The sequence below is a fragment of the Neurospora tetrasperma genome, assembly GCF_000213175.1.
Source record: "Neurospora tetrasperma FGSC 2508 unplaced genomic scaffold NEUTE1scaffold_81, whole genome shotgun sequence".
In the NCBI taxonomy this organism is placed as follows: domain Eukaryota; kingdom Fungi; phylum Ascomycota; class Sordariomycetes; order Sordariales; family Sordariaceae; genus Neurospora; species Neurospora tetrasperma.
In genome coordinates, this window is record NW_009799179.1 from 5513196 (window position 1) to 5533983 (window position 20788).

General features: G+C 52.5%; 4 protein-coding genes across 4 annotated transcripts; 3 read left to right on the forward strand and 1 right to left on the reverse strand.

Annotated features, from left to right (window-relative positions):
- Nucleotides 1-308: 308 nt before the first annotated feature.
- On the forward strand, nucleotides 309-1664 carry NEUTE1DRAFT_91415 (uncharacterized protein; the record flags this gene model as incomplete). Its single annotated transcript, XM_009858087.1, has 2 exons — nucleotides 309-423; nucleotides 559-1664. The coding sequence occupies 2 exons, from the start codon at nucleotides 309-311 to the stop codon at nucleotides 1662-1664; spliced, it is 1221 nt and encodes a 406-aa protein (XP_009856389.1).
- A 394-nt stretch (nucleotides 1665-2058) lies between these two features.
- Nucleotides 2059-5404, forward strand: NEUTE1DRAFT_150239 (uncharacterized protein; the record flags this gene model as incomplete). The annotated part of the gene is made up of 2 exons (XM_009858088.1): nucleotides 2059-2299; nucleotides 3699-5404. 2 exons carry the CDS (start codon nucleotides 2167-2169, stop codon nucleotides 5321-5323), a joined length of 1758 nt encoding a protein of 585 aa, XP_009856390.1.
- A 342-nt stretch (nucleotides 5405-5746) lies between these two features.
- NEUTE1DRAFT_126214 (mitotic control protein dis3) lies at nucleotides 5747-8854 on the reverse strand (the record flags this gene model as incomplete). Its single annotated transcript, XM_009858089.1, has 1 exon — nucleotides 5747-8854. The coding sequence occupies one exon, from the start codon at nucleotides 8787-8789 to the stop codon at nucleotides 5835-5837; it is 2955 nt and encodes a 984-aa protein (XP_009856391.1).
- Nucleotides 8855-17601: 8747 nt separating this feature from the next.
- On the forward strand, nucleotides 17602-20334 carry NEUTE1DRAFT_54470 (uncharacterized protein; the record flags this gene model as incomplete). Its single annotated transcript, XM_009858090.1, has 3 exons — nucleotides 17602-17665; nucleotides 18379-18405; nucleotides 18542-20334. 3 exons carry the CDS (start codon nucleotides 17602-17604, stop codon nucleotides 20332-20334), a joined length of 1884 nt encoding a protein of 627 aa, XP_009856392.1.
- Between the last annotated feature and the right edge of the window lie 454 nt (nucleotides 20335-20788).

Genomic DNA, 20788 nt, shown 5'->3' on the forward strand with positions numbered 1-20788 from the left:
GCAACATCTCGAACGAAATGGACGGTCAGAAGCCGCTCACAACCAACGGGGGATTATGCCTTGGGCATCGGACAGACTGTGACTCTTCATTTTTGACATTATCAAAACCCATGAACAGCTGAAAAGATGCCCGATTGCCGCCCTCTTCATCTCCCTTTCCACTTCTGATACCCGAACTCACGCACAGTTACGCTTCCGATACCCCAGCTGATTTCACTTGACTGAGCCTGATTCCAGTAAGTCGCAGTGAAAGAGTCCCGATAATTTGTCTCCATGGCATTGCTGACATCTCCCCGCTCTCAGCAGCCATGACTATGAACAAGCTTGATAATGAAGGTCACGAGGCTCAACACCTCGATGTTTCTCGCTCGGCGCTCACCCATATTATCATTGGTGTTATCGCGGCTACAAAAGTGTCTGAAGGTATTTCAGAGCACGCACGATCTATCATATCAAACACCGGGCTCATCATCCAGCCGAAGAGGGACACCTTTACGATAAGGGAATGGCTCGATAATGCCGTTCTTCAAACCAAAGATAACTCACCCGAGTCGCAAGCATCATGGCAACTGATCCATCTCGCACTTGGTGTCTCAGTGCTGCGTCACAAGGCCAGACAGGGCCAGCCTATTGATGGCGCCGACCTAGACTTGGTATGGGGACTTGTCAGAGACGCAGTTACCGACCCAGTCCTTGCGCCACTTCTACCGGGCGCGTCCCGTAGTGCACAAGGCTTCCTCAGCGTTCCTCTTTGCAGCCTCATCAAAGACAATAGGATTGACGAGCTTTGGCGACTGCACGTTTGGCTGCCGGATGGTCACAGAGGAAACCGTGACTTTGCTATCCATTCACACCAACCTTTTGCTCAAAGCTGGATTCTTGCGGGTGAAGGCCGCGATCACCAATATGCGGTTACAGAACCGGAAGCCAAAGGTGCGCTGGACACGCCATATGCCCAATACAGGATCGCCTGGAGCGGCACAGGGAAAGGTCACGGGACAGCCTATGTGCCACATCAGTCTTACTCCATCGTCGAGAATACCGGGAAGATTGTTCACATCAAGCAGGTTGAGACTGCGCTTCATACTCGCGATATGAGCTACACTGTTGGAGCCGGTGTACTCCACAGAACCAAAGTGCCAGCGGATACCTTGCATGCGACTCTCTTCTACTTTGATTCCAGCCGAGGATTCATACAAGACGCGCCAGTGCTTGGGCCTGCGGATGGAGAATCTTACAAACAATATCGGGACGTGGGTAGCCAGCCACCTTCGTCGCTCGCCAACATGGTGGAGGTAGTCCGCTCCTTTGAGAGACTGATGGGAGAAGGACAGCAATGTATGCATAGCGTAAATCTGGAATTGGCGCTGCGTAACTTCAACAGTGCGCTTGCTCTTTGCGAATCAGGGGCTGCTTCCGGTGCCGTCCCGGACGGTGACCGTTACAAACAGTTGGTTTTTACCAAACTCGGTGGTACATACAGACGCCTTGGCAAGTATGAGCAGGCAAAAGACTTGCTCGAGCAAGCAATGGCCATGTCGGCCTCAAGTGAGCTGCGCATCGAAGCCAGTGGCGAGCTTGGCGTTATCTATCGGCACATGGACCTGATGGATGATGCAAAGCGTGTGCTTCGGGTTCAGTATGAAACAGCAAAGGAGTTTTAGGCGGAGCGGTTCGCATGCCGGTCGATCGGAAACTTCGGTATGGTCAACTAGCAACTGTCCCAGCAGCGTCAGGATGAGTCGTCGTTGTAATTGGCGACAAATTAGCTCCTTGAACGCGTTGAAAGGGCCCATCAAATCAAGGATACAATTGACTCGCAAGACCTGGATACAGTTACAAGAGAACAGCGATTGACGGTTGCGATAACTTGGGAAACAATCGGTCTCTCCCGTTCTTCTTTATACTATGCAACGAGAAAACACGAAGCAGGCGGTTTAACCCGCGTACGAAGCCCTAAAACAGGTTCGAACATTCAAGGACGTGAATGTGGTGGCTAAGGGTCGTTTCTTTTACGGACGGGCGCTCCTGCTCGACGGATAGCGGGATGTGGTCATGCAATAGTTCAATTCCTACGTTGGGTGTACGCCTTCCCTTGCTTTATGCAAGGAGCCCTTCGATGAACATCGCCAGTACCTGCGAGAGCTCATCGATGCTGGTGCAAACATGAGCGGCACTGATGACCACGGCTATAACGCGCTTGATTACGCAACTTTCGCGGGAGATGCTAACGCGCAAGACATCGTCTTTGAGAGCCTTCGCCGTCAAGCCGGAGACTTGGATGACTCTGACATATTGAGTTTGCTGCACAAGGAGTCAAATCTCCGCAAAGGATATTGAGAGCTGCTTCAAGATCGGCTGCGGTCTGTCCTGCTTGCTGGAGGTAGCGATCCGGACAAGTCCATATCAGAACTCCGACGTGTTTACGCAGAGTTTTTAGCCAAAGACGCTGATAAGAGAGATATGTTTGAGGTCTTAAAGCAAACTTTCACGGTCAAGTGACGGTTTGGCTCAGGAGTTTAAGGTCTGGAAGACTCCTGGATGTACCAGTGAGTCCAAGAGCTCGGCAGACTATCTGATATTTTTCTCGTATCGATGGATTCAGGAGGAGCCCAACGCAAAGACACCGGATGATCGCAGCTCTACCCAATTCCGACAAATGATTGGGGATATCTACGGAAGAGTTTCTCAAGATACTCCCTCATGTAAAGCGTGATGGGCTTAGTGTCTGGGTGGTATGTTACCTCCCCATCACAACCCTCTTTCTTAATTCGTATTCGATGCTAACATGCTATTTTGCTTCAGGACTTTGTCTGCGTAGGCCAAGATGACCCAATGTCAGGAGTGTCTGCTCTGCTGATAATCATTGCACAGTGCAATGCCGTTGTCAGCTTAAGCGACAATCAATTACACGAGCGGGCATGGTGCTCTGCCGAATCCATGATGATCCAAACTCCAAAAAAAAAAAAAAAAAAAATAAAAAAAAAAAAAAAAAAAAATTTTAAAAAAAAAATAAAAAAATAAAAAAAAAAAACCTTCAACGTCCATGTGTGCGTGGTATGAACAAGTGCTTGACGACAGAACTGATGGCATTCAGAACTGCACCTTGACGGACGGTCCGGTGGATTTGAGGATCGTCATGGCAGACAAGTGTTTGATTGTTGAGACGGACCGACCTAAAGTCCTCTTTCTGGAAAGGCAATGCAAGTTACTTGCGTAAAGAGTAAATAAATCCTTGGTATAGAGATCAAGCGCAACCACGTCATAAGTGTATCATCGTAATTTACATTCCACGTTTGGTCAAACACCATTGAAACATACAATACGATTGTAACTTACAGGCACGCGTATCTCCACATACGAAGCGGGGACTTCTGGAATCTTGGTGGAGTTCAACACGGCGGATCCCTGCTTTATCAGAGCTTATCTAGGCGGTCAGCAGTGGCACAAACTGCTCCTCCACTCTAATTTTTTGACGACCATCAATCAGTACAGCCGCCCATAGTAGCGACCGGATTTTGCTGCTTTACCTTGCTGTCCCATCCTCAATTCTCCTCCTGTACCTCCTTTTTTGACATTAGGAGCAGCATATCTTCAAAATGGCCGGATCGATAACAAAGCCCAAAAGTCAGTCAATCTTTCGCTGAGAACGACATATTCCTCCAATCAACACATTGACTGACGTTACTTTACAATAGAGCCGAAATCGAAGCGTACACCCGTACGCCTCAGGCACAAGATCCAGAAGGCCTCGGCCGCGAAGCAACGCAAGGACAGAAAGCTCGCCAAGAAGAACCCAGAATGGCGCTCCAAGCTCAAGAAGGACCCGGGTATCCCGAACCTTTTCCCCTACAAGGAGAAGCTGTTGAACCAGATCGAGGAGGACCGCATCCGGAGAAAGGAACAGGAGCAGAAGCGTCGTGAGATGGCCAAGGCGGCCAAGACCGGCCAGGACACCAAGACGGGCGCCGAGGGTGATGTCGAGGCGTTCGATGACGATCTGATGGACGACGACGATGCTATGGAGGAGGATGGTAGCGACGTTGACGATGAGTCGAACCCCCTCGCTGCCCTGGTGGCCAGCGCCAGGAAAGCTGCCGAGCAATACGACCGCGAGCTCCAGAGCGGCGACGAGATGGACGATGACGACGAGTCCGACGACGAGACCGATGGCGAACCCACACAGTCCGGCGTTATTGAGGTTCCCGGCGGCGCCTCCTCGCGCAAGGCCTTCGACAAGGTCTTCAAGCAGGTTGTCGAGCAGGCTGATGTCATTCTTTACGTCCTCGACGCCCGTGATCCCGAAGGCACCCGCTCGAGGGACGTCGAGCGCGCCGTCATGGCTGCCGCCCACGGTGGCAAGCGTCTCATCCTCATCCTCAACAAGGTCGATCTGATCCCTCCCCCGGTCCTCCGCGGCTGGCTCACCCACCTGCGCCGCTACTTCCCCACGCTGCCGCTGCGCGCCTCCAACCCTGCTCCCAACGCCCACACCTTCCAGCACCGCGACATTACCGTCCAAAGCACCAGCGCGGCTCTCTTCCGTGCGCTCAAGTCGTACGCCGTCTCGCGCAACCTCAAGCGCTCCATCCAGGTCGGCGTAATCGGCTACCCCAACGTCGGCAAATCGTCCGTCATCAACGCCCTCCTGTCCCGCCTCAGCAACAGCCGCGGCCAGCATAACGCCTGCCCGGCCGGCGCCGAGGCCGGCGTCACCACCTCGATCCGCCAGGTCAAGATCGACAGCAAGCTGACACTGCTCGACTCGCCCGGTATCGTGTTCCCTTCCACTGCCGGCAACTCGACCTTCACCCCCAAGAACCAGACCGAGGCGCACGCCCACCTGGTGCTCCTCAATGCCATCCCGCCCAAGCAGATCGAGGACCCGGTTCCCGCCGTGACGCTGCTGCTCAAGCGCCTGTCGGCCACCCCCGAGTTGATGGACAAGATGATGAAGGTGTACGACCTTCCCCCCTTGCTGCGCGACCCTAACAACGGCGATCCCACCATGGACTTCCTCGTCCAGGTTGCCCGCAAGCGCGGCAGGCTGGGCAGGGGCGGTATCCCCAATATCCAAGCCGCTGCCATGACTGTCGTGACCGACTGGCGCGACGGTCGTATCCAGGGCTGGATCGATGCTCCCGTCTTGGCTGTGGCTGGTACCGCCACTGCTCCTGCTCCTGCTGGCGGCAAGTCTGCTACCGCTGATGAGCCCCTAGCGGATCAGAAGGTGATCGTGACCGAGTGGGCCAAGGAGTTCAAGCTGGATGGTCTTTGGGGAGATGAGGAGGAGACGGCGACTCCGGATGTTGAGATGCAGTAAAGCGATTTATTCCCCTTTTTTTTTGTGTTTGTTGACAGTTGTTGTTGAGCATCTCACTTTCTTGTTTTTTTTCTCGGTTGCCTCGGTGGTCAATGTCGTAATGAGTATTTTGTTGTTTTGCATGTCAGAAACACAATACAACGAACCCCGGAGCTGGACACATCTTAGTGAAGAGGCGTTTTGGCGTCAAGGTGGGAAAGAGCAAAAAGGGAGACAGGCTGGCTGGCAGAAAATAGGTCAAATATAGCCTGATCATAAACACCTCTACGACAAAAGGCTTTTGGAAGTGAAGCTTTCAATTCTTTCTGACAATTCGTGCATCGTTCATCATACCGAACTGGTTTTCAATGGCCTATCAACGAGTTCGAAAGCAACGACATTTCGAAAATGACTTCATGAACGTTTGGATAGCCGAAAGTAAAAAAAAAACAATGTATTGCTCTACAAAAGTCCATCATGGGTATTCCTAACCTGTACCCCTTCTCAAATATTGAAACATCCATCTCCAAATCTAATAAGTACTAACAAGCTCCATCTTGACCCCTCTCTTCCCCGTCGTCTCATCCTTCTGATCCGTCACCTTCACCCTGACCTTCTGGAACAACTCCACCTTAAGCTCCCTGCTTCCCGTCGTGGTCAGCGTGTACGTCTCGGCATCATACGTCGCCGCCGGCTCCGGCTCCGCCAGGTCACGCAAACGAATCAAGCTCTCGATACCGAACTTCGGCACAAGCACAACAAAGCCATTGCTAAAGATCTTCATGACGAAGCCGTCCTCCTCCGTAGCCTTGCCGCGCAGGGCCTGGCCGACATAGTAAGCAATGCTGGCACGGCCGGCCAGCTGGGCATTGCGGTGGCGCACGTTGATGTTCTTGCACACGGCCTCAAGGCGGCCACGGGAGCGGACGGCCGGGTGGACGGCCTCGTACTCAATCGCGGCGGCGAGCTGCCGATGGGCAACTAAATCGGCGTAGCGGCGGATGGGCGACGTGAAGTGCGTGTAGATCTCAGAGGCTAAGCCGTAGTGGCGGAACTCTGGGTAGGATTGGGTGCCCGAGCAAAAGTACTCGGCCGACATCATGCAGCGCGTGGCCATGATGCGGATGAGCGTGTTGAAGAAGGGCTCCTTGGGGTCGACGCACAGGTCGAGGCTATCGGCGAGGGCGCGCGAGGACTCGACGGAAAGGTCGAGACCCTTCTTGACGCGCAGCTGGTTGGCGAGCTCGTCGAAGTTGGTCTTGGGTGGGGCCGCGTGACGACGCAGGATGGCGGTTTGCGGGAAGGCTTCGTAGATCTTGGCGGCCACGCTGGTGTTCGCGAGAAGCATGAACTCTTCGACGAGAGACATGGTAGGGAGGTGTTCCTTGGTCTTGACGTCGATGGGATCGGAAGTCTCGGACTCCATGTGGACCTTGATCTCGGGGGAGGAGAGACTGAGGGCACCGGCGTCCAACCTCTTCTGCTTCAGCTTCTTGGAAAGCTCAAGTAGTGTCCGGATGCTGTTTGTGAGCTCGTCTTGTTGCGAAGCATCGTCGATGCGCAGCTGTGCTTGTTCGTAGCTGAAGGCCTCACGAGATTTGATGACCGACTTGGTGAATCTCGATCCGACAATGTCGGCGTTGGAGTTCATCTCCCAGATGACAGAGAAAGCATAACGCTCGACGTAGGGCTTGAGCGAGCATAGATCAGTACCCAAAAGCATGGGCAACATGTCAATGCGCTTGTCGACCAGGTAGACCGTTGTGCCACGGATGCTGGCTTCGGTATCCATGGCATTGTTGGGCTTCACGAAGTGGGACACGTCAGCAATGTGTACACCGACCTCGAAGTTGCCGTTGGGGAGAGCGCGAGCGTGGAGCGCATCGTCAATATCTTGGCAGCCGATAGGATCGATACTGCAGATGAGAAGGTCGCGAAGGTCCTGTCGGTCTCTCCATCCCGGGTCGTCCATACTTGTAGGTACCTTCCAATCGTGACCCTCCTTGGGAAGGCAGTCAAGGACAGTCTTGGGGAAGGGCCTATACTGCACATCATACTCGAGCAACAACGCCTCGGTCTCAGCAGCCTTCGTCTCGAGCTCACCAAGAGACCGGACAAAGTGACCAGTCGGGTGGCGAGATGTTCTGTCCCAAGCGTCAATCGTGACAAGAATCCTCTTTCCTAGAAGCTCGGCGACCTGCCTAGTACGCAGGCGGATCTTGGGAATCTTCTTGTCCATCGGGATGACAAAGACACTGTCTTGCTTCCGTCCTTGCGCTGCCGATGAACTGACTGAAGACTGGTCGATATGGCCGACATATTGACGCCAGTTCCGTTTGATTACACCGACCACCTTTGCGGTTGGCAGAGCATGACCTTCGGTGGTTTTGGCCAACGTCCGCTTGGCCTCTTCTTGTAGTACCTTGCGCTCCTTCTCTGAAATCAGGTCAGATCCCTCTTCCGTTGGATTCTCGTTCATAGTGACAGCCTCCTCCTCAATGACCTGGGTTGACGGCTGCTTCCATTGGTCCTTTGGCAGAACTTCCACCACAACCAAGTCACCATCAACGGCACGGTTGATGTTTTCTCTGCCCAATATTAGTAGCGCCTTGGGGAACGCAGGAACTCTGATGGAGCCTTCCAGGTAGTTGTAAGGCGAGACGTTGAAGATGCCCTGGTGAAGCAAGCCATTCTTGACGCCCGTGTTTATCTTGGACAGGGTATAGTGTTCGGGGTAAAGGAACTGTCCGGGTTTCTTTTCGATAAGCGCATCGCGCTCCTCCAATTCTGGAATCATATCCAGAAGCTGCTCGCCATCCTTGAGCTGGCTGACATAGTTAGCCAGAGAGTAGGCCGGGATACCGTCCTCCTTGGCCTTCCGCAGGTTATCCCGATCATTACTCAGCATAACCACGGCGGGTGCCTTCTTGGATGCCTTGGAAAGATGTTCGTTGTACCACTTGATTGCTTTGCGTACGGCGCGGTCGTTGCGGTCGTTGACGGACTCGTTCTCTTCGCGGGTGACGTAGGTCTCGAGGCGGAACTCGTTGAAGAAGACGTAGAATCGCTTGTCTTCGCTCTTGGTCAAGCTGACGAGTCGGTTGTACAGCGGCAGTGAGCGGGCTCGGACTTCTTCGAGAACAACTTGTAGGACGATTACATCGTAGAATGCAGAGCTCTGCTCGAAGAGGTCCATGGCGCTGAGGAAAGCGTTGGTGTCGGGGACGATGTAATGGCCCTGTGTGAAGACGCTGGTGCCGGCGGGCTTCTCTGAGAGTACAAAAGGAATCGGACGGTTGGCGGCATCTCTGGGCGCGATCTTGAGGCAGGCATTGCAGAGCTTGGAAGAACAGGGGATATCTTGACGCAGGTAAACCTCGCGCACAATCTTCTGCACCTTGCCACTCTTCGTCGAGCGCACGTAGACTTTGCTCGAAATGTTCTGGGCAAACGGGTCGGACTCGAAGGATCTCTTTAAGCTCGCCATGGTTGCGGTCGTTGTCGTCAGGATTGACGGCAGCCGGGTGGTTCAGCAAACGGGCGAAGGAAAAGTTGAAGTTGTTGATCTGGGGATGGAATTTTTAGGTGGTGATGGCTGCCGCCACTACCGCATGGACGATTGAGGTGGTTGCCCTGCACTATCAAACCAGGACTTAGGTAATGGTGGGGGCGCTTGTCCAGCTAATCAGCGGCCGGTCCGCGCTTGACTTAGACGCGTCTTTGTAGCCGCTCCACTGGGACCTGCTCCAAGTTACACACCACCAAGACGTACGTATTGCATACCAAAAATACATAAATACGGGCAGCACGTGTATTCCCCGACAGGTGACAAACGGACACTCCCGCCGTTCGTCACTCTCGGCCATCCTGTCACCATCAATCATCTCATCTCGGTGGCCGGCCACTGGCCCACTCACACACACCTCACTTCCATATCTCGGTAAGGTACAGGGCACCTAAAAACCGACCCGGGTTACAGTCGCACATCTCGAACTTCACACATGCACGCACATAGCAACCCTCAGCAAGTGGATGCAAGCACCCGCCGAGTGTCTAGAAACGTAGACTTATGGGCGATGGAATCGTCCTGACCGACATACCCCGAAGCCTAGAAATAGCTTATACCGCGGGAGACATATATTGTACAAAATCTAGTGGGCTTATAGTCTGGATGTGGTGAAAGCATTCTCTTGGTTTTATCAAATGAGACCAGATCAGATCAGATCAAGTTTTGGCTATAATACGACATGCTTGGTTTTGGGCAATCCATCAAAGATAGGATAAGGATGGTCTGTCCAGCGTGGACTGTGCGTTTATCTCCTATAGACTTACTCAGCTACACATGTCCATTCAGATATCTCCATCTATAGCGACTATGGGTAGTAGGGTTTGGTTTGACTTCCAATTGCCTTTCTACCCTTTTCTCGTCAGTCGCGTCAAAGTGGCCAATGTTAAAAAGCGGCATTCTATCCGTCTCCTAGAGCCGTTATCGAACCTCTCATCCACCCACCCACACATTCATTCATCCATCCATCCTTCCACAAGACCTGCTGAACCGGTCATGCATACCCCCATCATGTTACACATCTTATATGCAGTATAACTACGACAGCTGTCAATATCATCTGCATGAGCTCCCCCTTCCCAAAGATGCTAGATATTTCGTGTTACAGAATCAGCACCTCGGTCTGATACGTAGGTAAGTAGCGGACCCCTTGACCCCGTGACGTCGGCCTTGATCTATCCACATTGAACCTTACCATTCCGTTCGGGCAGTTTATCATAGAGGTTTCAGAGATCGTTATCATAAAGCGTCAATGCTTCGATTTCTGCGCAGTTTAAAGTAGCAAAATCGACCCCCAGATCATATGATCTGCACTCAACTTTCAACCGGCCTATTTTCCCAGATTAAAGCTTGGGGGTTGGCATGGTCGCATCATCACAACCCACTGCAGTGCGGTCGGTGCCTGCGGAACTCACTCGCTTCCAAGAAGACTTGAGACATGGACTTGGGGCATTATAAGATGTCAGGATGTGATGAAGATGTAGTGTATGTGAGCATGGTACGTAGAGATTTGGAGGTGTGTGCACTACAACGTGCTGAATTTGTCTCGCCTATCCAGTAGCTTAGGTAGTTTGAAGGTATAACGGTAAGTAGGGAGGGACTGTTAGATGGGGAGGCGGAGGGGGGGGCAAGGGGGGGGCGGAAGGGGTCGCTAGGCCGGTCAAGTCGGATGTAACCCTTCCGCAACATCCTTTTGAGACCTAACCACGCTGGTGTGGACTGGCAGGTAGTCTGTGCTTCGTGGTACCGTAGGCTTCACGATATCCCTGTGACTCTTTGCATTCCACACATGGGAAGAGTTATGGCTTGTTCTGTCTGAGACATTTCGATGCAAGAGGCGTAAGTATTCAAGATTTTCTTAACTTGTCGGTTCGTTCGTCATTTTCATTTCGGTTTGGGAGACTGCTGGTATCCTTTCTTGTAGCATTCGCTCTGTAGAATATAGCAAAGCCCCTTTGATTTGGCCAGGACGGTCGGACACAAAGATACAGTAGCGGAAACGATCTTCTTGCCCGTCAAGTGAACTATGAGCTTGCTTCTTCGCCTTGGAAAGTGCTGAAAATAGCAAAGACGAGGTCATGATGGCCGACAGAAGCTTAACATTATGGACATGTAACGATGGAGCCGGTTCATCACTTCGCCAATCTTACCCCATTTCAGGGGCAGTGGTATCTTCGTAGGTTTGGGCAGAGGCTCATAAGCCGGTTGACGTAGGTACAGTACCCCCATAGACGCTTCAGCAACATCAGACGGCCATCTCGGCCCAGATCTGCTCAACTCCACCTTGCTCTTTGAGGATATCGCGGCATTCGAAACTAACTGTTCACGGTATATGTCTGGAAGATGGGATAGCTATAAGGGATGACTGGGGGTAGAGGTGAGCAAGGGTAGGTAGATCTTCCAGAAGAAATCGCGGGAGAGCAAAGGAACCAAAGGGCCAAAGTTAGGTCCATTGTGCCGTGCGGTGCCGTTCCAATGATTGCTTTCCGATGTTGGTCGGACGAGGCACTGGATCAGCGAGGGATGTTGTGACATGCAGCCAAAATATGCACATGAGTTGCATATGTAGTGTAGGTAGAGGCGCCATCATGAGAAGAGGGTGCAGGCCTATAACTCCAAATGCTAGGGTCCCGGAAGATATCGAATATAATAGTGCTTCCAAATCCAGGTGGGCTGCTTACTCCCTGATACCACCAGTGATGCATGCCTTCGGATACCGGACTGAACTTTTCTTTATGTGGCTTGATATTTCCGGGAAACTGATAATTCAGAGAACTTTCGGGTATCAGTTATTCCTGGCTGTTGAAACTGAGCGTTGGCATTTCAGAAAGACGAGTCGCGTACCTAGTGAGGATGGAAGGGGAATGAATCTCATGAACAGGGCATCGTTATCAACCTTTCTCGCTTACCGCCGTGTTTCCTCACATGCAGAATTTCCGCTCTCACAATTCTGTACGATATTAGCATCTGCTTTCTGCTGCGCAGGGCCACATAAATCATATTCTATGGATATGGGAACCTTCGGCGCTGATGCTGACATTCACCCGAAGTTGGTTTTTTTTTTTCTTATTTTTTTTTTCAGGGATATCTGGATGAAGTCCAAGTAGCCACGCGGGCCACGCGGGACAAAGGGAATCCGGAGGTTCCACTCAGACACTCGCTCACAAGGTTCCGAAGGTTGGAGTCCGCATGGGGAGCTGGGGTTGACAACCCCGGCTGCCACGCCGTGGTGGTGGAGGTCGCGGCAGTAGGAGTGTGGTTTACTGGTTTGTGGACGGTGTCGTTCGTGATTTGCAAGTTGCAGTCTGCGTCAGCTGCTTGCCGCTGTTGCAGACAACATGCCAATCAGCATCTGCGCAAGTCATGACTGATCGTTTTCACCCCTGCCGCTCCACATGCAATGCATCACCACACCACCTGGCTCCCTGGCTCCACGGTTCCTTGGCTTCGACCATCTGCTCGGCCCCCTCACCTCCATTAACAAGTCAAGGGTTAAGCTCCCAAAACCACCCCCTCAATAAGGCCTCGCGGCTTCTCCCACACCCTCTATCTCAATTTTCCGCCCTGGGCTCTAGTTTGTTTCAATCGGCATTATTACTCTCCAGGGTTCATGGAACATCATTCTTTGTTGACTCGGCTCCCCGGATCGCAAATCATTGTGATGAATATTTGATATGCAGGTCGACCGGCGAGTTCTAGTTTTCATATGCTCAGTGAACAAGGAAAATCCGACTTAGCAGGCAAAAACGGGACAGATGACCAGAATAGTCGTGCTTGCCGTCACGAATGAGTTTTTGACTTGCCTTGCAGCAATGAGTCAACCTTTTCAGGTTATTCCTCCGGATGGAGCGTTATCGTGCCTAGGCAACCAGGCAACCGTACTCTTGTAATGTGAAACAGCCTATCGCATGTATGTCGGCAGCTCATCAATCCCCTACTTTCCCCAAGGCTTCGTGTGCCCTTCATATGATGGTATGTGACTTGCAAATGGCTTGACCCAAGGCTCGACCTTGCGGGGCTGTAACCTTACAACATGTGCTTTCTTCATGATAGGCCTGCCCACTGGAGGCTTTGACCCCTGGATCTGAACCTTTCCAGCCGTGTATATGAGTCTCATCATGATCACGTCCATCGTGTCCTGAGCACCTGGCATAGCTGAGAGTAGACAGGCTGCCTTGACTGACTCTCGCTTAAATTTATCTCCGCCAAGTCATCTTGGCGAATATCCGGTGATATATAAATCTTTGTAAGTTACGCACCAATGCACCACAAGTCTTTGGACGTCGTTAGCGGGGCCCGGATCCAAACTGGGGTGTCTACACAGTAAGACAAGGGAGGGACAGCCCAAAATGCAGGGACTAAAAGGAGCACCTTTTGAACTCGGCTGCAGCATCGGTGCCAATGTGAGGAATGGAAAGGTGATGTCGTGTAACCAGCGAACGGTATCTACCACGCGAAGCGTGTCTGAAGCCTCTTGAGATATCTGGACCATTTACCAGTTTACTATCTCGAGTTGATGAAAGAGCACGGCCTTGAATCGAAGCACCAAATATGGCGGCTATAGGTAGCGAACGGGTCTTACTGCAGTCAGATTAATACCGCCGTATGTCATACAAACAGGAAGCGTAAACTATGCACCGTTACAAAAACCTTGAGCCAAAAAACATTTGTTTAAGATGTTCGGCTGGACCTGCGAGAGTGCAGATCGTGGAAAGCTCCCACTCCGAGCTGACATCATCTGGTCGGCTCGAGTTTCAAACGGCTTTACGGGACGACTCCCACTCGGTTCGGTTCAATTTTTTCCTTCCAAGTGAAGGCCACCTATGCTGAGTAGAAATACTGGGTCACAATTCTAGTCGGACTTATGTTGCTCGCTCGGAGAAAGCGTCAAATACCCGCTTTCGAGCCATCCGGCAGTCATACCCATTCGGGATTGTTGGATGTTAGGGCGACCCTGGTTGTCTGAACTGTGACGCGCAGGACGCAGTGTTAAAGCTTGACTTAACCAATGGCAACGCGCAGTTTACTCGCCAGGGAAACGCCCCTCAATCGCCGCTAAAGTAGGATAATCGCCGTAACTTGCCTGTTTATGTTCAGAAAGAGGTAAAAAGACACCATCGATTGTTGAGTTCGTATCTTTTGGTTTGTACCCAGCGATTGAGAAGAGGATAACGAGAGGCAGAGGAGGTCGGTAGTGCATTCAACAATCAGACATTGTCAAGCCGAACTCGAAGTCAGAGTGGAAGGCACAGCCAGGATTGTCGGGAAAGACATCAGATGCCCCACTGCGCTGATCAGAACCGGGCGCGGCCTGCCAACCACCTACTTCACAATCTGCACGTCAACAAGGCTGGTAGGGTGTTGTACATTTCGATTTGACGCCTGGTTGCTAGACTCGTACACTATGAAGTTGAATTCATACATATACAGTACCTACCTCTCGATGTTCCGCAGTAGGTCATACTCCCCAGACTGAAAAGCGTCCACCTCTGCATAGTTGAAGCACGCTTCAATGAACAGACCTGATAAGGCATTTTCGACGTGCCATGGCGGGTAGAGAACGTGTTAGTAGAGTGGAGATTGGCATGCCCTTTCTGTGGATTTGGTCTCGTTGACGAGGGTCTCTGATACTGAATGAATGTACTGTGGGCTAATCGCAGCATTTACAACTTCTGTCATCCCCACAAATTTTCCCCTAGCATCCACCAAAAAGATTAAGGCTATACATACTCCTACGTTCAGACGACGTCGAGGCCATCAATTTCTTGATGCTTTTCCTGCCATGGCTTCATTCTCAGCAAGTGAATGCTGTACGACTCAATATTTGGCTCCGCTGTGAAGCTATAGAGCGGGATTTTCTCAACGGCAAAAACCTGGCAGGTCATTATCAATCATTCTTGTTCTCATGACTACACTACATGAGGTAGCAATGTCCATGCTCCCTAGCAAATGCTTTTGCTGCACATGCTCGACATGGTACATACATCTGCATCGAAGATTGAGATCGCAGCTGTCTTCCATCTCCTTACAACTATCCTAACTCCATTTGTATACTTACACCTTATCAGATACACTCAGCGACGATATCCTCGTACTCTGTATTGTTTGGGTCGCTGGTAGCTGTTTACATAGCACATACTCCGAAGCTCTAGGCGTCTATCTAACATCGTGGCTTGTAGGGGCCACCTTTCCCCATGTCTCCATCTTCTCAACAGATGCGGTCGCCCCACTTGTATTGGCTAGAGCGCTTCGTCATTGTAAGCGGGGAGGTGTTCCAGGCCAGGGTAGGATTCATATCATGTCCTGTGATATTATTCACGATGCAGCTGACGGCGTGACGCTTCACTCCCTGTATTTTTGCGAATATTGTGCGACCCATATTTGGTACACTCTTCGTTCTCCGACAGTTCCATGGATGGAAGTAGAGTCTCAGAGAACTAGAAAAGGGTCTCAATTTGTAGTTGATCACACATCTCCTGCGAACGTTGGGCCCATGATATGTATGTCGCGTGGTAGTCAGGATGCAGCAAGGGAATAAGGTGCAGTATGCAAAGTGTACTTGGAAATTCCGCCGCTTCCCTGCAGGTGGATATGTACTTGGAAGGTGGTTTGGGCCTTTGCATTATTCGAGAATTTGCCGACAAAGCTCGTGGTCTCACAGATTCGACGTCCACACTAACAGCATACCCGGCTCCCGTCCCAAGACGTCCCAGCAGGTCGTTCCGCACCCTCCTATTCCACGTCAAGGTTGCAAAGTCACACTGCCGCCATACTCAACTGCGGCTACAAGGATTTTTCACGAGAGCGACAACAGTCCGACTCGCACTTGGCACAAGCCGTTAACACCGCTCTTGGAGTGTCTGTTCTTACACGAATACGATCGATGCTATAGACTTACTCGCTGTCGCTGTCGATATCACCTCGCCTAGAGTCATAATGACTGGAGACCCTCTAGGTAGGCTCCGGTAGGGCTTACATCTGTATATTCAGATCGTAACAGCGTAACGTATGCTACCAAGGAAAGCATAGGAGTAGGCATCTCGGGTCGGACCAAGACAATGGTAGCAGGGTGCTGGAGCCAACCGAGCTTGACAATCCTGGACAAAACCTAACACGGCCGGGCTGATGGACCACCATGCTGCTGCTGTCACTGAAACCGTACCAGATCCATCCGTTACGGCATGAACCCCACTTTCTCCAGACTGCTAGAACTGCTTCCCGCCCATCCTCACCATCATTTAGTGTAGCATGTAGTGTGCTCGTCCAAGCCGTCCATCCTCGCCCATATTGACGCGACACTGGTACTTGATCCACCACACCTCGGCGCCCCGAACCACCCTCCTCCAGCATTTGGGCCCTTCCCAGCGGGCACCGCAACCGCTACCTACCTACCACTTCGAGATTGTAGCTTTGTCCAACTCTAATGCGTATGGAGAAAGAAGAGATTCAGTTCGGTTCCAGCTTCTAACTTTGTCTTTGTCCCGCCACGCGCCCGCCCGTTCATTCGGTTGAACCGCCACAACCAACAGCGAGACGAGATTCGCGGGCATATGACTTAGTACCCCATTACCAAGCAGGCCGAGTTCGACCTGATCTCACCTTGCCCGCCTTGGTACGACATCATACAGGCAGCTTCTCGGAGCTTTACTGGATGCTCTACGTATCACATCGCGGCGTTGCCTTGTTATGAGTGGCCTGGCGACTGCTATGTACACGCCCCCTCCCTTGCATTCCCATGTTCGCACTCTCCACTTCTGTCTAGGATGACCAGTCTGACAGGGGGGAGCCTGGAACATGGGCTGCAACTGCCTGCAGAAGGCGGTCCACATGCCAAGGCCCCACCTTGTAAGCTACGCCTGCCTGCACTTGCCCACCCAAATCCTAGTGCGCTTGCGCATCTCATTGTGCTTTGCGAGCAATGATCATGGAAGGAACATGGCGACCGTACATGCTTGGAAACATGAAGCTATAAAATAGAAAAAAGGCTGATATTATCATGTTTGAAGCCAAGGCTTAGATGATGCTCTCGTGCCCTTTTTGGGGGGGAGGGATGACACCCCGGGAAACTAGCATACGGTAGTGTAGTTTGAGGTTATCGTATCAAGATCCGTCCAAGCATGAAGTTACAAGTTCAAGTTCTCAGAGAAAGCGATAGACACACCCGACGGCGCGCCCGGCGGGACCCGGGAACATGAGATTCCAAAAGCTGAGTGAGCGACCGGACTTTACGTACTTCTTTTCCCCCGAACTTTTATTTCTAAAAAAAAAAATTCATCTTGCCTCTTGTTCCTTCACTTCATTCGTTCATTCGACCAGGCGAACGAACTCCATTACCTATCATCATATCTGGAGCCTGTCCCCCCCCCCTCGCCGTGCCATCACTGCAACAAGTTTCGTTCGACTGGTCAGCTCGTGGTTCTTCTGAATTGCGCCAACCAACCGTTTCACAGGTCTGGCTACCTAGCTGACTCTTGTGCGTCTTTCAGTTCCTTGCAAATCCTATAACCCCATATGCACAACCTAACTTTCTTTCTGCATCACCCAGCGCTCGTGCATTCCAAATCCGAAATCATAGCTTTGGACTCGGCTGTGACACTTGGTCCCGCCCTTGGCTCCTCCCTACCCCCTCCCCCCCTCCTCCGGTGCGCGAGTGCTTCCACCCCCCGGCCAACCCAACTATATCAAGACACGTTGTTTCGCAGACCCGTTGACGTGGTTGACGTCGCCTGCACTCATGTACGCAGCACAGCCAAACGGCGTTGATAGTGCAACGATCAATCCCGCTGCGCTCAACACAGGTATGCCACCATCACATTTCTTTAGTGTCTGCCCTGCTCTGGGGTCTTGGAATATTTCCCGAACAGTTACCCCCTTGTCGCTGGTCCCTTGCGTGTGCGCGCCTGCCCCTGCGACCGGGACTGCGTGATGGGTGTCACGGTGCGTTTGCGTTTGCGTTTGCGTTTGCGTGTGCGTGAACCATGACGGTGGTGTTGGTGCCGGACGAGGCCCGGGCAAGGGTGGATCTAGTCCATTATCAACCCGACTTTGATGCCGACCCTTTCGACGGAATCCGGACGGCAACGATATTGAATCCTTCTCATCCTCCTCCGTATCCATGTTTACTACGGCGACGGGATGGCATCGAAGCGGGGAGAGTGCCTTCATTCTACAGGTGCTCGCGGGCCCAGCGATGCGCTGCCTGGGCCTAGGCCGCCTGCTGGGTCTGCGACAATGATCAAGTCATCGCCCCGCAAACCCCGTCCGCTCGGCATCCACCAGCACCCCCTCCCCGCTCCCCAGGATTCGCGGACTGCTCGCGTCTAGGCACTTCATCCCCGTCGCGTCGTTAGATTTGCCAATCGCTCTGCAATCTCGTTTTCTCTTCTTTCATCTGAAACGCTGCCGCAATATCCTTGCATGTGAAATACTGACGTGCGTGTCCGACCAGACTTGAGCGGGCCACCACGGAATCTCAAACGGGAACGTTCTCCCGACGATTATCATTACTTAGGACCGCCAGGGTCCACTGGTGATGACGGTATGTTGTGCATTCCATCCTGATCCTGTGTATCTGTGTCGTCTGCAACTCGGTGTACCTCGTCCCTGTTACATGTTTAGTCGTGCTACGAGGTGCTGCCGTTGAACACGCTGACAACGTTTTGCGCCCTGAACAGGTGGTGATAAGCAGCCTAGAAAGCGAGGAAGACCGATGAAGTCCAGACCATCTGGGGGTGTCCCCGAGCCCGTCGGCCAGGGCCCCGTTGCGCCGTCTATCCAACAGACACTTCCACCACAGACACCACAGAGCCAAAGTGCTCCTCTCCCACTCCCGACACAAACACCCACGTATGCCCCCGCACCCGCGCCCGCCCCCGCAGCCACGCCTCTCCAGGCCTCGCCTCCCAAGACGACCCCAACCAAGACGACCCTGAAAGCCCTGCCGACCGTTCGCGACCACACAACCGACCAGCTTGGGCCTGGCGGAGATGAATATTTGCCAAGGGAGATTGACGAGGCCGGTGAAAAAAAGGTTATGCCAAATGGGCAACTCACCGGAAATCGTGAATACAGATGCCGAACCTTTCTGGTACCCAACCGAGGGGACAAGCTTTTCATGTTGGCCACCGAATGTGCCCGAGTTCTCGGCTACCGCGACTCATATCTGCTTTTTAATAAGAACAGGTCACTGTACAAGATCATAGCGAACCAAGAGGAAAAGGACGACCTTGTGAACCAGGAGATCTTGCCTTTCTCGTACAGGTCACGCCAGATTGCCATCGTCACGGCCCGCAGCATGTTCCGTCAGTTTGGTAGCAGGGTGATTACCAACGGCCGCCGCGTCAGGGACGATTACTGGGAAACAAAGGCACGGAAACAAGGCTTCACCGAGGCTGATCTGGCCGGAGAAAAAAGACCTGGGGGAACCAAGGCCAGGGAAGCAGCCGCCGAAGCCAACCAGAACTCTATGCTCGGAGGACCTCACGGGGAGATCATCTACAACACGAACCCAGGCCCGTATGGCGCCCCTCAGCCCCTCGTACAACCAGGTATGATTGGACCGCCGCCAACAACCTCGACCAGAATGCCCGTAATAACACTAGGACCAGATTACCATGATACTAGGAGCCGGGACTACTCAACTATTCTGAAGACTGGCCCGCGACAAGAGATTACTGGTCCGCCGTACCAGGATCGGACCCAGACTACGCCTCTATCCGAACTGCATGCGCAAGCTCACCATGCAGCCGAGTTCAACCGGGCCGTTAACCAGCAACGTGAGATGCGTGGTGATTACCTGCAAAACCTGTGGCGAAGGCCGCACGATCAAGCCACTGCCACGAACCTGAACCAGCCGGTCGGTTCCGAAGCATCTGCTGTTCCTACCAGCCGGCCAGCCGCATCATCTCATGCCCCTAGTTCTGGGTTACAGCAACCTGCCATCGTGCCAAACCAGAGCCCTCAAATGATGATGACGGCGGCACCGTACTCGCAGCCCCTTCATGCACAGGCTTCGGCCACTCAAGGTACAATGAGAGGTATGGCTCCAGCTCCAGCTCAGAACAGCTCGAAGCCAACAAACTCCTCGTCAGCTTCTAGCGGAAGCATGCCACAACCCGGCCAGAACTACGGTTATACCAATTCCCAAATGTGGCCCCCGACGCCCCAGACGCCGCAGCACAGCTACTCAGCCTACACTGCCCAGCCCCAACAGCCCCATTCCCAGCAGTCCCCTGCTCCCCAGTTGCGACACTCGGGTTCTGGAAGCCAGGTTCAGCCAAATAACTTGTCTTACTCGACTATGCCCAGCATGAACCAAGGCTATGGTGCTCCCTCTCAGGGGATGTACTCAAATGACCAAACTCCGCGCCAATACATGCACCAGAGCGCACCATCCCCGGCCGTTTCGCAGCCATGGACCCAACAACAGCAAACTCCTGCTACGTGGTGGACCAACCAACCACAGTAGATGAGGACGACGCTGTGACGGTGCGCATTTGGTTCGGTGTGACCAGCCATGTTGTTGATGCGGCGCCATTCATGACACTTCTGCCTCATTCCAGGAGGGAAAACGATTGCTAGAAATATCACGCCTGCCGCCCGGTCATCCTTCGATTTCCGAGTTTCAAACGTTTCAAAGATACCCCAGTATTCGACTCATTGGAGAGGCGAGCGAGCCTCTTGTTGGGCGGGCGTGCAATTGGTTTGCAGTATTCGGTTTTCCGATATCGGATCATAGAGGAGTGCATGGTGGATGGAGGGCTAGTAACATGTTTGTCGGTTCCTTTTTATTCTTTTTTTTCGGATGATACCTCTTTTGTTGGCGTGCTGGATCTGCTGGCTCTCCAGATCCCTACTCTCTTTTTTCCCAACTCGCGAAGTACTCAACGGCTGTACACATGAGCTTTTTACCGACTCGGAAA